Source organism: Hemicordylus capensis, chromosome 3 (genome assembly GCF_027244095.1).
Source record: "Hemicordylus capensis ecotype Gifberg chromosome 3, rHemCap1.1.pri, whole genome shotgun sequence".
Taxonomy (NCBI): domain Eukaryota; kingdom Metazoa; phylum Chordata; class Lepidosauria; order Squamata; family Cordylidae; genus Hemicordylus; species Hemicordylus capensis.
Window position 1 is genome coordinate 219045696 of NC_069659.1, and position 14906 is coordinate 219060601.

Genomic DNA, 14906 nt, shown 5'->3' on the forward strand with positions numbered 1-14906 from the left:
TGAATTCAATGGAACTTACATTCAAGTGTGCACACGGCGACAGCTGTAATTGTTGCTGAGTCGGTTTCAAAGAAAAGCAGAAACCAACAGACCAGGTGCTGTTATCTCATCCATTGCGTTCATTTCAGATTCATGTTGGAGTACATGCTAGAAAAAGAACTTCCCAAAGGTAATTAAAGACAACACATACTTCTGAGATTCCTGTGTAGCTCCCAAAGCTTATGGGCAGCCACAAGACATCGCCTACCTCTTTTGAACAGAGAAAGGCAGACAACCATCTCCCCACCCCACCCCGTCCAGTCAGCTGTTTTGGTTTGGGTTTGGTTTGTTTTTGTTTTGTTTGAGACTCAGAGACCAGAGCGTTGAACTTAGAAGAGCTTTGCCACGGACTCATTACGTGGCGTTGGTCACGTCCTTCCCTCCCAACTTCAGCGACTCATTTGAGAAATGGAAATAATAGTAAGGTGTCACGGAAGTATTGTGAGAGAGGGGTGAACACAGTAAAAACAAGTGTAAAAACGGTTTGCAAACTAACCGTTCCATATAAATCATGACTACTATGATAGGTTCCATTGTGTTTACAAAAGCCAGCATTTCTGAAATGTATACATAAGCTAGCGCAGAAGCAGGGAGAGGCGAGGTTTTGTATTCACACCTGCGAAGCTACGCAATCTTCCTCTCCGGAACCACCAGCACTGCACATTTACGCCAATTTAACTAGCACGGCTTCCTCAAAGCAACCCTGGGAGCTGCCGTTTGGAGGAAAGGTGCTGAGAATTTTGTCGCAAGTGCCCGGGCCCTTGCTCGGGAGTCGAAGCAGTGAAGCAGGCTTGAAAGCCATCCAAATGCATAGAGATGCCCTAACTTTGCTGAGAAAGGGTCACTTTCCCCATTCTGGCTGTCTGAGGAAGAGGTCTGTGTGCAGCTGGGAAGGAGAACCCGCTCTCCCCCCATTAGAAACCGGCCGAATAGAAGAGAGCCCCCTTGCCTGCCCTGCTGTGCTGTGGTGGTCTGGCATAGCAAACCAGGAGGCTTCTCTCCGGCTGCGGGACAAGAGGAGCCTCCGCCTTCGTCTGCCTTGGACTGGCATCGGATTGCCTAGTTTTGATGAGCGGCCGCGTCCTCGCCCATCTAGGCTGGGCGAATAGGGAGGGCGGAGACAGGAGGAGTCTCGACACCCAGCCAGGCGAAGGTGGATGGGGAAAGTCCTCCGAGAGCTGGCGCGTGTGTCCAGAAGGCAAGCCCCCGCGCATCAGGAGCCTCGGAGGTACCATGGACAGCGCCACAAGAGGCAGCCGAGTGGCTTCCTGCCAGCCCTCGAAGCAGCGGCTCCCGTTTTAAAGCCCGCGACTTGGTCGGCAGCCTCGCTCTTCTCTCTCCCGCTTCGGAAACTTTGCCTTGCGGCGCCAGGTAAGGAGAAGCTTCGGCAGTGTTTGCGCTCACCCCCTTTGCTCTTCTTCAGGAGACCCGCACGGCACGGTGGGCGATGCGTCCTTGGGCCGGGAAATCCCATTGGCGACCCAAGGCGCGAGGTTTGGAAGGGTTATCTCTGCACAAACCCCGCACGCGGTCTCTTCTTCCCAACTCCAGAAATGTCGTGGCTCGACAGACTGTATTCTTATTTTTAAACGCACATGTCAAACCAGCACGACTTTGTTTTCAGTTGATGTTAGCGCTCTGTGGTTTCAATAGGACTCCGCGTGCTCCAGGCACCCATACTCTGGCTTAAGCGATTTGTGGGTCTGGGTCTAGGTTGCTCTCTAAAGTCCTGTGGGGGAGGGAGTCCTGTGGGGCGGGGGGGGGGCAACAACACTTCTTACTAACCTTATTATCATCGCCCCCACTCTACCACCCTGCGCCCATCGGGGCGGGTGGTAAGGCGGATATTCTACTGTCAAACCTTACCAATACCTTGACCATTCCAGTCCTTTATAGACGATGAGCAGGAGGGGGAGGGGACGATAAAGCGAAACAATCTGATTTCCAGTTTAATAATTCACTGCCCCACTTTAAAGAAGTGCTGGCACGCAAACCGACCGAAACCCAGTTTTGACTTAACATTGAAATCTGTGGGACGTTACTTCCAAGTAAACGTGCCTACTTACGCGGTGGGGATCATGTTCTGCCCTTTAAGTCATCGATTTATGGTCTGTTGCATCTCTCCCGCCCCCGACCCCCGGCGCTGCCCCACTCCGAATGAGGATGGAATTCTAATCCAACTATTAATTTGCCCCGCCAGAAAGAAAGAAAAAATCTATTGGAGTTTGCACATCCTATCAACTACTCCTTGCACATACCGAGCTACTCCTTGTTTTACCTTAGGAATGAGTCGCTTCCAGACTCTATGTCTAGATTCCCTTTCATTTAAGGGTTTGATCTCTCAAGGGAGGGGAAAAAACACACGAGCAGATCAAAGTCTGTAGAAAGACCTTTTGTTTCCAATCACTGCCCACCCGGCCCCACACACAGTGGTGGCATTAGGGGGGAATGATGTGAGGGGGGGCCCGGCACAGAAGAGTCAACCTGCATTTCTGGGTGGACAGCTATGTCCTACGAGCAAGATTTCTGAAATAGAAATAGGGGCAGGTGGGGGGAAGGGAATTACTTGTCCGAGGGGGTGTTTTACTCCCCCTGCCTGGAGCCACCCTTGCCCACACACACTTAATGGTGAGAGTTCTTATCTTTACACCCAGAGTTTTTCAGAATGCACTTCTGCAGATGTGGAACAGGGGTATATCTCTCTTTCCCCCCACCCCTTCCAAAAGCAGAACATTCATCCAATGCAACATCCCGGTGGAAATAAAGAACCAGACGTGAACGGATGCTGGGAAGGGAAGCGATCCACTCTTCCCTTTCGTTAGCATGTCATGTAACCGTCACCTATACCTGTTTACTAGAGTTTTGATCATTGTTGCTAATACAATACCATCAGTGTTTTTTAAAAGGCAGATTCTTGCTTCAAGACTTTTACAGTGTGCTCTCCAAGGACTGTTATGGAGTTTGGTTGTCAAGGAAAATGGACAAGTTCTCAGGACATTGTGTTTACAGGGTTGGGATACATTGGTTGCTGCTCTCCAAGCACCTCATGCCAGAGGGAGGATCATCTTGTAGATTTTGCCATATCCCTTGCAAAGTATCTTTCGCTACTGTTCAAAACTAGGTCTGGGACACCTTACAAGCTGTGCTTAATTTCAAAAGAAAAGTCCTGGATTCAAATATGCCAGGAAGTCCCTCTCTCTAATCCGAAATATAGGATAAGTGCTGGTTATGATAACTCAATGGTGAAGGAAATAAACTATGTATGTGCTCAAAGGCACTGCCCTCTTGGTATTTACTCTACCAAGAAAACACAACTTCTCCATGATGCGGCCCTTACACTGCATTGATGTTTAAAAGCAGATGCCTATTGCATGGATCACAAAGATCACATGGTTACTTCCCATACCAATGTCAGTGGCACAGATGGAGTTGTGATGCTTGCCTTGATCATGCAATCACATGATAGGCAATGTGATCATCCCGTTGTATACATTACCAATGTGATACTTGAGCCCTTTCAAAAAGAAGCTATTTTTCTGTGGCTCCCACATTGCAAAAGCAACCTGTATGCAATCCAAGGCTTTTTGAAAAGGGTGGTACATTCAGTAGGATGTTGGTTAATTAAGTGATTGCTGCCTCTTTAACCTTGCATTAGAATATTAGCTGTACATAATTCTTTAGAACCCTGCCTGCAGAGGGTTTTTTCCCTCCCCATGAAAGGATTTTGTACTTGATCTTTATTTCTTAATACTTAATTGTGTATTGATTTTCTATATGATCGCCCAGCTCTTCCTGCTCCCCAAATGGAGATTACTCTCATAGGAACATAGGAAGCTGTCATATACTGAGTCAGACCATTGGTCCATCCAGCTCAGTATCGTCTACTCAGACTGGCCGTGGCTTCTCCGAGGTTGCAGGTAGGAAACTTTTTCAGCTCTATTTTGGAGATGCCAGAGAGGGAACCTGGAACCTTCTGCTCTTCCCAGATAAGCCCCATTCCCTGAGGGGAATATCTTACAGTGCTCACATATGTAGTCTCCCATTCAAATGCAGCCAGGGCAGGCCCTGCTTAGCAAAGCAAACAATTCATGCTTGTTACCACAAGACCCGCTCTCCTCCCTCTCATGGACTGACAAGCCTGCTCACTCCCCAGTATAATTTAATCCCCCCTTTTCCTCTCATATGTTGTGTAACACAACAGAATACCTTTCCCACCTCAGATGACACTGCAGAGTGCTGCAGATCCATCATGTGTGCATACCTTGAGTCTACCTTTAGCATAATATAGGGACAGATGGCAACTAAGCCAGGGTAAATGTTGCCAAAAGAAAAGGAATAAATGTGCAAATGATTACAATATCAAGGGAGCAACCTTGCCACGTTGTTTGTATTCAGCCCCGACTCCCTGTTCCTTTTGGGCAAGTCATTGTGGACTAAAGAGAGATGCCAGGTTGCTAGAGACCGAGCAATAGTCACAAAACGGAGATGAGCGCTGGTATATTCTGTTTCAGAAGGTGATCAAAACAAACATCTCTGATAAGTCTCCTCTGATCATCCATTATCCCATGACTGGCAGCTCCTAGGCCTTCAACTACGGCACTGTTGTGACCTGATATGGGAACTGCTATTCTTTCATTCACAGTTTGGCCTGGGGCTGTAGGTGTATCTCCCCTGCCACCAGACTTTTCTTTCCCGTAATTCAAGTGCAGCAACAAAGGAGGAAGACATCCAGCTTTCTGACTTCATCTTTTGGCATCTGGCTAGGAGGAAAGAGATTTGGAGATCACAACAGCCCCCCTGAGCTGCAGGCCCACCCCGGACCCTGAGCCACCCACCAATGGGCTCATCTGTACCCCTCTGACAGGACTCCTGCTTAGAAGTATGGAAATAGAACTGTGCCCTTTGTCTAGGGCTGAGAATTGACTGGTTGTGTTTTTTTTAAAGGCTGCTAAAAACAACTGGTAAACCCAGGAATGAGCCAAGCATTAACCAGCTTGGGGTAAAGGCAGTTATAACCTATCTGAGTGTTCCTTGTTAAGCGACAGTGATGCAATATCTCCATTCAGATAGGTTGTCCCAGAGTTGGAAAGGTAGAAAACTAGACCCAGCTTATTGCTGAATAGATAATGAGGTCACTTACACAACCAAAAGCTGTGTTCTACCCAGGTTTGAGAGCTTTGTGTGCTCCCAATTTTCGGTTGGGGGGAAGCCAGGTAGGAGGAAAAGCTACCCAGGTTTTCTTCCTATCTTGCTTCCACACAGTCACTTCTACCCAGTTTTTCTTTATGTCTTGCTTCCATACAACCAAAAATTGGGAGCACACACAGCTCCCGAGCACAGTTTTGGATTGTGTGAATGACCTCATTATCTCTGCAGTGGGTGATTCCTAAAACATGTACTGAGGATCAAACTACACATAACCAAAAACAACAACTTGGCCAAATGCAGTACCCAAAATTCTCAAATTCTCAAAATTCTTCTGAAAAGCATAGGTTACACTGGGTAAAAGTTAATGGTGTGTTGTTTTTTGTCATTATGAAATGCATTGTGAAGAATAACCGTTTTTGAAAACCTATAGCTGAGGAGTGGCACAAATTTATAGACTCTAACTGCATTTCCTGAATGGGTCACAGATGAAGACCAGATGGGGATTGAAATATGTCTGGCCAACAACCTATGACTGTAAACTTGATTTGGTGTTTGGACAAGAACTTAGTATTAGCATATTGGTAATCTTCAGGTCTCTTTTCCATATTGAATACTAACTATTGAACACTATAGGCATGTTCACACAGTTGTTTGAATCTAGGTTTGTTTGTTTGTTTGTTCAATTTCTATACTGCCCTTCCAAAAATGGCTTAGGGCAGTTTACATAGAGAATGAATGAATGAATGAATGAATAAGATGTGAGTTTAATGTGAGTTTCAGGCCATAAGACACCTTGACATGGGTTTACACAATTATTCTAATGTTGGTAAACCACATTAAACCTAGATTCAAACTTTGTGTGAACAGAACAAGTCTTATATCTGAATAATTTTTGTTATTGTAAATCTAGATTTATTTTACTAGTTTATATCAGTTTTTTAAAATCATCATTTGAAAAAAATACTATTGGATGCTAATCATATAATTTTGTCCAAACAACACATTGCATTCATTGTGCCATTTGGCTTTGCATGTTTGTTTGTTTGCTTGCTTGCTTATAGAGTAAATAGCAAGCACAGGGGGAAGCTGAACTAGACTGGAACTGTGTCAAGGAACAAATATGCAAAGCTAAATTGTATGATTAGAATCACATCTAATTTGGTCCTGAGACAGACTTGTGTGCCAAAAGAGGAGCTGAAGAATGCCTTTACAAAGCCTGTCACCATGTTGGATGCGTCCCCTGTTCTATGCCCCTCTGAGATGGGAGATCCTGTGCAATATTGATTTCCTATCTTCTCTGCCAATACATGGTCAGTGGCACTATGCTGAAGAGTAAGGGCACACAGGGATTCCCAAATGCAGCCTATGCTACAGCAAAAGGTGAAGGGGACTCCCAGAAACATCAACATGCCCACAAAAGCATAGTCCATCCCTGAGCCCTGACTGGCTAGGAAAGGGGGAGAGTGGGATGCCAGGAGGAAATATTTAAAATGATGTCTAGGAGGAGAACGCCTACCTGTTTACTTGGAAGCTGACTGAAATGATACGTGTGTACCATGATGGACATAAGGGTCAAATGTGCCTTCAGTTTTATTCCAGGAAAAAAATCAACTAAGCTCCCAAATGCTTGGGAAATATGCAGTCAGTAGGTAACCATCACATTCATGTAAAGAGAAGGTCCTTTAAAACACGGTAGGCCAGAGGGAAACGCAGAACCCTTCTCTACCATGCTCGTCACCCCTCCCCAACCCAACCCCACAATGACCTCACCTCAGCCTTTTCTCCCCTGGTGGGGCTTCAAGACAGACGTAACTCCTGCTGAGAGAGAAAAATTGAAATGATGAACTGGTTTCATGGGGAGAAATACAATTGTCAATATATGAGTAAGATATAAGGGGGTCTATCAGACCACACAGAAATTAACATGAGGGATCATTCAGCTGAATATAGTTGTCCCTCAATATACTATAAACAATCATCCTTAATACTTTAAAAAATGTTTATTAGAGTAATTGATGATGCTTTCAATTAAAAAAAAATGATGACCAAATCTATTTGACCCCAATGTCAGGGTAGCAAAGTGGGTTTTTTTACAAGTATAGGAGGGTTAAAGCATTTTCTCACTGGCAGGTGCCGTTAATTTAAACCTAACAATGATTTAAAGTCCAGATGGATCCCTCCTGCCCATACTGAAAAGGATTCCTCAGTCCCCTTCCTTTACTGTGAATTACTGTTGTTGCTTTGAAGCAAAGTGAAAGCTACAGGATCCTTTAAATGTCAGCTCCCCCACCACTGAGCTCGCTGAAAGAATGGTGTACTGTATATGTGAAGCCAGCACAATCAAAGCTGCTGTCATTCACTGGGTTCTTAATGTCCCCCTGCTTTTTTAGATCTTTTAGATGACCAGCCATAAAACCATCCATTTAGCTGTTCTATTTGGTATCATTCATTCAATTTCAATTTCATTCCATTTATTCATTCAATGTCAGACTTGTTTTTACAATATGGAGTAAAGGTAACTATGATGTGACATTTGGCTGAAGGTACAGGGGATGGGGCCAGAACTCAGTGGAAGAGCATCTGCTTTGCATACAGAAAGTCCCAGGTTCAATCCCTGGCAGCATCTCCAGGTGGGGCTGGACCCCTGCCTGACTCCTGCCTGAAGCTTTAGAGAGCTGCTGCCAGTCAGTGTAGACAACACTGAGTTAGATGAACCAATAGTCTTACTCAGTATCAGGCAGCTTCATATGTTCATCTATAGAAATCACACTGGAATGGCTGCCTCCTATCTTGCAGTTGGAGCAACTGAATCAGGGGCATAACTATAATAGGGCAAGGGGAGACAGTTGTTTGGGGGCCCACTGCCTTGGGGGGCCCCCCAGAGGCAAGTCACATGACTGACTCCCCCAGCCACGCACCCGCCCAGGCTTCCTTCAGTTGTATTCATCCTCCAAAATTGATGTGAGTGTTAAGACCTGGAGCTACCAGAACAGCATGTCTTTCTCTAGTACCATTAAATGACTTGCATGGTCTACAGTTTAAAATGTAAAAATAATTTAGGATGTTCTGTTGTGGCACATAGGTTATATATCTATATATCTATATCTATCTAAATAAATAAATTTTACTATGCTTTTTGTTACCACTATTCAGCCTCATTTAAGATTTCTTTCTTCATGAGCTGAGCTTCAGTGGGGGGGGGCACTTTAAAATTTTGTCTCTGGGCCCACTTCAACCTTGCTATGCCCCTGAATTGAAGGCTTAATTTAACTTATTTCCTTACCCATTTGGCTCCTTTATCTGTTGGTTCCTTGTCACACAGGATTAGCCTTGAATACTGAGATATCAGAGAGAGATTTGGGTTGCATGATCAGGACACAATTCTACATCTCAAGTTCAAATAGCAATTTGACCCCTGCAAACCTTTGCAAAACGAGGGAGGAAACAGCCAGATTTGCCTTGAATAGCGAGAGAGCAAAATGAAACGATAAGGCTATTCACACAAGCAGCCCTGCCCAAAGTTACACAGCCCTACTGGGGTAGGATCAAGGCCAATTCTGGCACTGTCCCTCTGGTCCCAGCCCAGCCCCAGGGGTTTCCCCCCAGGCTTTTACCGAGGTAAAAGGGTGCAAATGCCCCCTTCTCCATGGGTTCCCTGTAGTGTGTGTGCATGGGCTGCAGGCAGCCCGAGCACACACAGAGCCATGTGGCAAGAGTGCCCAGCGGAGGTGGAATCTCTCAATGCACCATGCTCCTGGCACAGTGCATTGTGGGATGCTGGAGGACTTCCTCCTCCGGCTCCCTGCTCTGCCGCTCGCCGTGGTGTGGCTCATGTGCTGTGCGAGCGGCCAGACCTTCAAACTTCATTTGATCATGTATGAGGAGGCAGATAGGGGCCACCCCCCCCCAGCATTTTTGGTTGTGAGAATGACCTTTATGTGTTGCAAGTTGAAAGTCTAAATCCCAGCTCCATCCCAAAAAAATGTATCCCCATGGGAGCCACGAAATATGTCAAACAGAACAAAATGGGTTATCACCATTGAAGTATCACAAGGAACATGGCATATATTTATGTCTTGGGACTATTCACATGACTGGGTGGGCAGGAGAGCAGGCGGGTGGTGGAAAGGCTGCTCAAATCTTACCTTCCCCCCAGATGTTCACACACCTGTTGCTGGGAGCGCAGACTACACTCCCCGATGAGCAGCACTGTGCCGAGCGGCATGCAGCTCCAGAGGCCGGGACATGTTGTATCCCACAATGCACTGTGCAGTGGGGGATTCCCCCAGGAGACAGATGCTCTAGACGCATGTCTCTGTGTGTGGCCAGGCTGGAAGCAGCCCAAATTCTCACACAATCAGGGAGCCGGGTTTAATGGCATGCTGGCACCCTTACTAAAAGACAGGCTAAAAAGCTGGGCTAGGCAGCACTGCTCCACCAGGATTGGGCCCGATCCTGATGGCTCTCACATGCAGGCTAGCCCATTCACAACATCAATACCAGAGAGACCATAGGTGTATTAATATTTAATAAGGTCATTCACACCATCAAAAACAGTGTTCTGCCCGTGTTTGGGAGTCGTGTGTGCTCCAAATTTTTGGTTGTGTGGAAGCAAGGTAAGAGGAAAACTAGGGTAGAAGTGATTGTGTGGAAGCAAGGAAGGACAGAAAGCGACCCAGGTTTCCCCCCTACCTCGCATCCACACAATCACTTCTACCCAGGGTTTCCTCCTAGTCCTACCTTGCTTAAACACAACCGAAAATTGGGAGCACACACAGCTCCTAAACCTGCGATGCACACAGATTTTGAATGTGTGAATGACCTCTTTATCTGTCCGCCATGCAGAGCTCAGAATCTTCAAACATGCAAATAGGATTAGAGGGAGAGAATTGGTGTATTGGCTGCTGCTGTCACAATGTCCCCTACCAAGAGAGTGTTTTCCTTACTGCGGTTCTTAGAGGAAAGGGACATTCTCTCCCAGGACATAGAAAGACCATAGGTTGCTCAAACACAGAGGCCATTCACACAATGAAAAACTGTATTCTACCTGGTTTTGGGAGCTGTATGTGCTCTCAATTTTTGGTTGTGTGGAAGCAAGATAAGAGGAAAACCTGGGTAGAAGTGATTGAAGTTCCCGCCCTGGCATTGCCAAGAAAGGGCTGAGAGAGATTCCTGCTTGCAGTTTTGGAGAAGCCGCTGCCAGTCTGTGTAGCCAATACTGAGCTAGATGGACAAATGGTCTGACTCAGTATATGGCCGCTTCCTGTGTTCCTAAGGTAGAAGGAAAACCTACCCAGGTTTTCCTCCTACCTTGTTTCCACACAACCAAAAATTGGGAGCATGCACTGCTCTGAAATCTGGATAGAACACCGTTTTTTATTGTGTGAATGACCTCACAGTGTACTGCCCTCCTCTTTCTCCCAACTTTGACAGTAATTCTTCTTCCCATGCTGATAAAGGGAGCCAGTAGCTCACAGATATGTTGACAGACAAGCTCACAGATATGCTGATGGACATCTGGATTGTTATAGAGAATTATACTGGTCCTATCATGTGCCAGGTGCTATCCAACACTTTGATATGACACAGTTTCTGTGTCACAGTTTCTTACAAGAAATTGGAAACAATGAGGGAATTCTCACCATTGCCAGGGGCAGGCTGGGAGGGTGTGGCGGCGGGGGGTGGGGGAGACTGCTTTTAGCCTACCTTCCCCTGAAACCATCTGTCTTCAGTGCATCCACAAAGGCAGCCCTGCTCCTTGCAGGTCTGTGAGGCATGGAGCAAGGTGGAGGGATCCGGGACCGGAACTTGTTATCTGGCCTCTGGACATCCCACAATGCAATGTGCAACATGCACATTGCATTGGGGATTCCCCCATCAGACGAGTGCTCTATGCACTCGTCTCTGTGTCTCCTCGGGCTGAACTCAGCCCGAGGAGACACACAATACCTGGTAGCCGGGCTAAGGGTGCAAGCGCACCCTTAATCCCAGCTAACAGCCAAGTTCCTTAATAGGGTTAGGCAGGGAGCAGAAGGATCCACGATGATCCCGCGGCTTCTCACGACTAACCTAACCCTGGCTGGGCTGCCCCAGGCTGGGTTATGCTGGTCATGAGAACAGCCTCAATTAGGGATTTACAATGAAAAGTGGAGAAAAGTTAGTTGAGCCAAATGGCAAATGGAGGACTAGGTAAGGTGCAACTGGGCTGTTTACTTAAATTTTTGTTTAAAGGTTTGTATTGCCGTACTGCAAAACTTTCAGGTAGTGAGATATAAAAATCAAACACGCTACTCAAGGCTGCATCATGCATTCACAAAAGTATCATTTTTGCCATGTTAGCATAAAGGATAATGGATATTTGGCAAAGACCATATAAAGAGCGGAGGGGAGCTGTTAGATGATGCATTAACCTTTCACCTTGGACTTTCTGTTTCCACATCCTGAGTAGACTACTAATCAAAATGAGCTTGTTGGAGATTCATTTCTGTGCCTTATAAACAGCTGGCAATGTCACAGAACAAATCACACATTATTTAGTGGGGAACATGGGGAAAATCTTATTCCAACCCTCACCCCAATTTTCAATTAACGCTTCCTTTACACTAGTGAGCATTCTGTGGAGTACACTTATGCTAGTGTCATGGGTGCTTTTGGATGGTGCCTGTGACATCATTAGTTCAGAGCAACACAACTTCCCTTGATGTTATGGGTTGTTGTTGTTGTTGTTGTTGTTGTTGTTAAGAACAAATTTCTTTCAGGGCTGAAAAATCCCCTGCTGTAGTAACTCGGTTTTGGGAGCCCTTGTGTAACCTTTAAAGCAGACAATGATAGAACAGTAACAAGATTTTCCTCTTCCCGCACAGAAATGCGGTGCCATTTTGTGGACCTGATTTCACCTTTTAAAAAAACAACACAAAACTTCTTATGCACTCCTCATTCCGGAGAGTGTGTATTTCCTATGATATATTTAAAGAAGAAAGAGAGAGCACAAAGTAGAGATTGCCCATTCCTAACTACTCAATAGTTCCATTATATAGGCTAATTGAACTGTCATGTCACATACGGACAGGTTAGTGGACAACCTGAAGGAAGCTCCACACTCTACACAACAGATGTGACTGCTGTGGGTACCCCAGCATTACACTCAGGTTGTAATTACACAGCACGCGCTCAAAATATGGAGAACATGTCAGGCACTCCTGGACCAATGAAAGTTTCCATGCACATGTGCCCATGTGTTTAAAGAAACGGAAAACTGTAAATGTTTTCTGCAGGAGACACCAAATAAAGTTTGAAACATCCTGAAGCTGGAGCATCAACATCAGCGGAGGGGGAGATAGAGGAACTAGGGGCAGGCCTTTCATGATGCAGGGTGAGGTATCTGCCTCAAGCAGCAGATTCCTGGGTACCTGTAGAGTGACAAGATGCCCTCCTCCATCTCACTTACCTACCTCTGCTGTCCGGCGCTATCAAAGCAGCTCTACACTGAGTAGTGGCACAGTGACCACTTGGCAAAGAGTTGCTCTGAGTCCCTGCTCCACTTCCTCTTCCTCCTCTGTAGCACTGACATGTGCTACCACACGGCTCAGCGCATATCCTCCTGCCTTCCTCACATGCTGCTGACAGGCTAGCAATGAAAAAGGGAAGAAAGCAAAAGAGAAAATGAGGAAGGGCAGCAGAGTACTGGTGCCACTCTCAAGAGCACAGCAGCAGTGCCAGCAGTTGTTGCTGCTGTGAAAGAGAAGAACGAGGTAAGTGCATGTGTCCACATGCCTAGTGGAGGGCATGCAAAATTTGGTCCCTGGCCTCAGGCACACTGAGGTTTTGGGCTATGGTCTAGAAAGACCTTAGAGCTCTAATGCTTACATGAGAAATATTACCTGTGCCCACGTTAGTTAAATAATCATTCCTATCTTTTAAATTTAGGGTTTTTTTAAAACAATACTAACTTTAAAAAGCATACCAAAAAGCCACAAAACAACTCATCACAGTAACACATACAAAATCCAGAAGAAAAAAAGGTCTTAAAAAAAAGACATGTACAATATTCTCTAGACTTATATTCAGTGTGTGCATTTATGTGTACTGTATGTGTGCATATTTAAAGCATAACATGTATAGGTGTCTGATCTACAAGATTTTTCTTATTCCAAAAAGCAACAAATGGCATCAAATTTTCCATACATGCCATTTTTTACAAGTGCGTTTATGTGTTTGCTGAAAGTTTATGCGTTCACATAGTGTGTGAGGTTTTCCAAAGCTATTGTTCTGCAGATGTCTTATTACTATTTCTCAAACTCTTTTTACTTCTAGGTCTAAGGTGCTTGACTCTGTTATCCTTTGGAAGTGTTTTTGATTCTTGGGCTCCATAAAAAGGATCAGAAGTGACACAAATATGCCTATCCTAGAGAAAGCCACACGGAAGAAGGAAAATGATACTTGCAGTCAAGATAAGATGGTGAGTGACTATTTCTGGAAAATGATATCAGATAATAAGGGGCAATCGCTGAAGGGGTGTGTGGGGGATCCAAGGCAGCAAGAAGTCCTGGGATGGGATGGGATGGGATGGGATGGGATGGGATGGGATGGGAAGCAGCAGGAGGAAACCGAGGCAGAGATTCAGGATCTAGCTCCAGTGGAACTCTTGGTGTAGAGATGTTGCACCAGCAAGTGCCTGGTTGATGCTGAGGAGCATATAAAGGGAAGTTCCACCCTTCCTGGGATTATCTGGGTCCCAATCCAGAGCCTGCAGTGAGGCTTGTTTCCTCCTCCTCCCAAATAGATCCATGGGAAGAGATGTCTCAGGTAGGTAGGTGACCTCAGCTAGGTAGGTAGGTGACCCAGCAGTTGCTTTGGGGGTCTTATGGGTGATGAAGGACTGTTTAGAGCAGGAATGGGTCCAGAAGAGGATGTGAGCCTGGTATCTTTTCAATTAGATACTACCCAAACTTCCAGTCCCACCGCTGCAACAGACGTTACAAATGTATCTTCAGTGCATGAAACATTTGGTATCCGAAGAACAATATAAGAAGACAAAGGCCATAGTGGAAAGGTTTGGAGCAGCAGGAGGTATGGGAGAGGTCCTGCAGCAAAAACTTCTAGAAAGACGGGAACAAATGGAGAACTGGGTAAGCCCATGTCACTACAAGACCATAGTCACCGGGGGGGGGGGGCACTGTGGGTGCTCACATACATCCTCACAATTTAAATTAAATTAATAAATTAAACAGAAGATACTGTTATTTTTATTTTATTTTATTTTATTTTTTGCTGTTTTACACTGATCTACAATGGACCACTGTAGTAAATAGGAACTTTGAGGACAAATGGCTGCTTCAGGTGAGGTGGAATTTTTGACAGGTAAATGGTGCAAGGGGAAAGAGCTACTCTCCACCCACCACCCACCCGCGTGCACCGCAGGCCTGATCTGGATCAGGGCCCTAGCTGTTTTTAAGAAAGAAGAATACCACTTTTATTAAGTAACACCTTTCAAACATGCATTTATGTGCACATCTGGTTTGACCCTTAGTTGCATGGAGCCAGGGTCCTGTATGGGATGCATCCCTCCATTTTCATCAGATGAACTTAATAAGTTCTATGCGGACAAAATTGTGGTGCACAATTCCATTCACCTGTGCATTACATCAATGTGTGCATAGATCTCCCTTGCTGGATCCAGGCGTAAATTTCTGGTCCCACCACAGTACACCATAATTCTG

The 14906-nt window shown here is 45.6% G+C and overlaps 1 protein-coding gene across 1 annotated transcript in view; it reads left to right on the forward strand.

Annotated features, from left to right (window-relative positions):
- The first annotated feature begins 1268 nt into the window (after window positions 1-1268).
- The window catches only part of CHAT (choline O-acetyltransferase), a 79934-nt gene continuing 66296 nt past the window's right edge, over window positions 1269-14906 (forward strand). Inside the window, exons 1-3 of the mRNA XM_053305776.1 lie at window positions 1269-1410; window positions 13501-13645; window positions 14124-14315. Coding sequence (XP_053161751.1) covers window positions 13583-13645; window positions 14124-14315 — 255 coding nt within the window. The 5' untranslated portion in view covers window positions 1269-1410; window positions 13501-13582. The remainder of the gene's footprint in view (window positions 1411-13500; window positions 13646-14123; window positions 14316-14906) is intronic.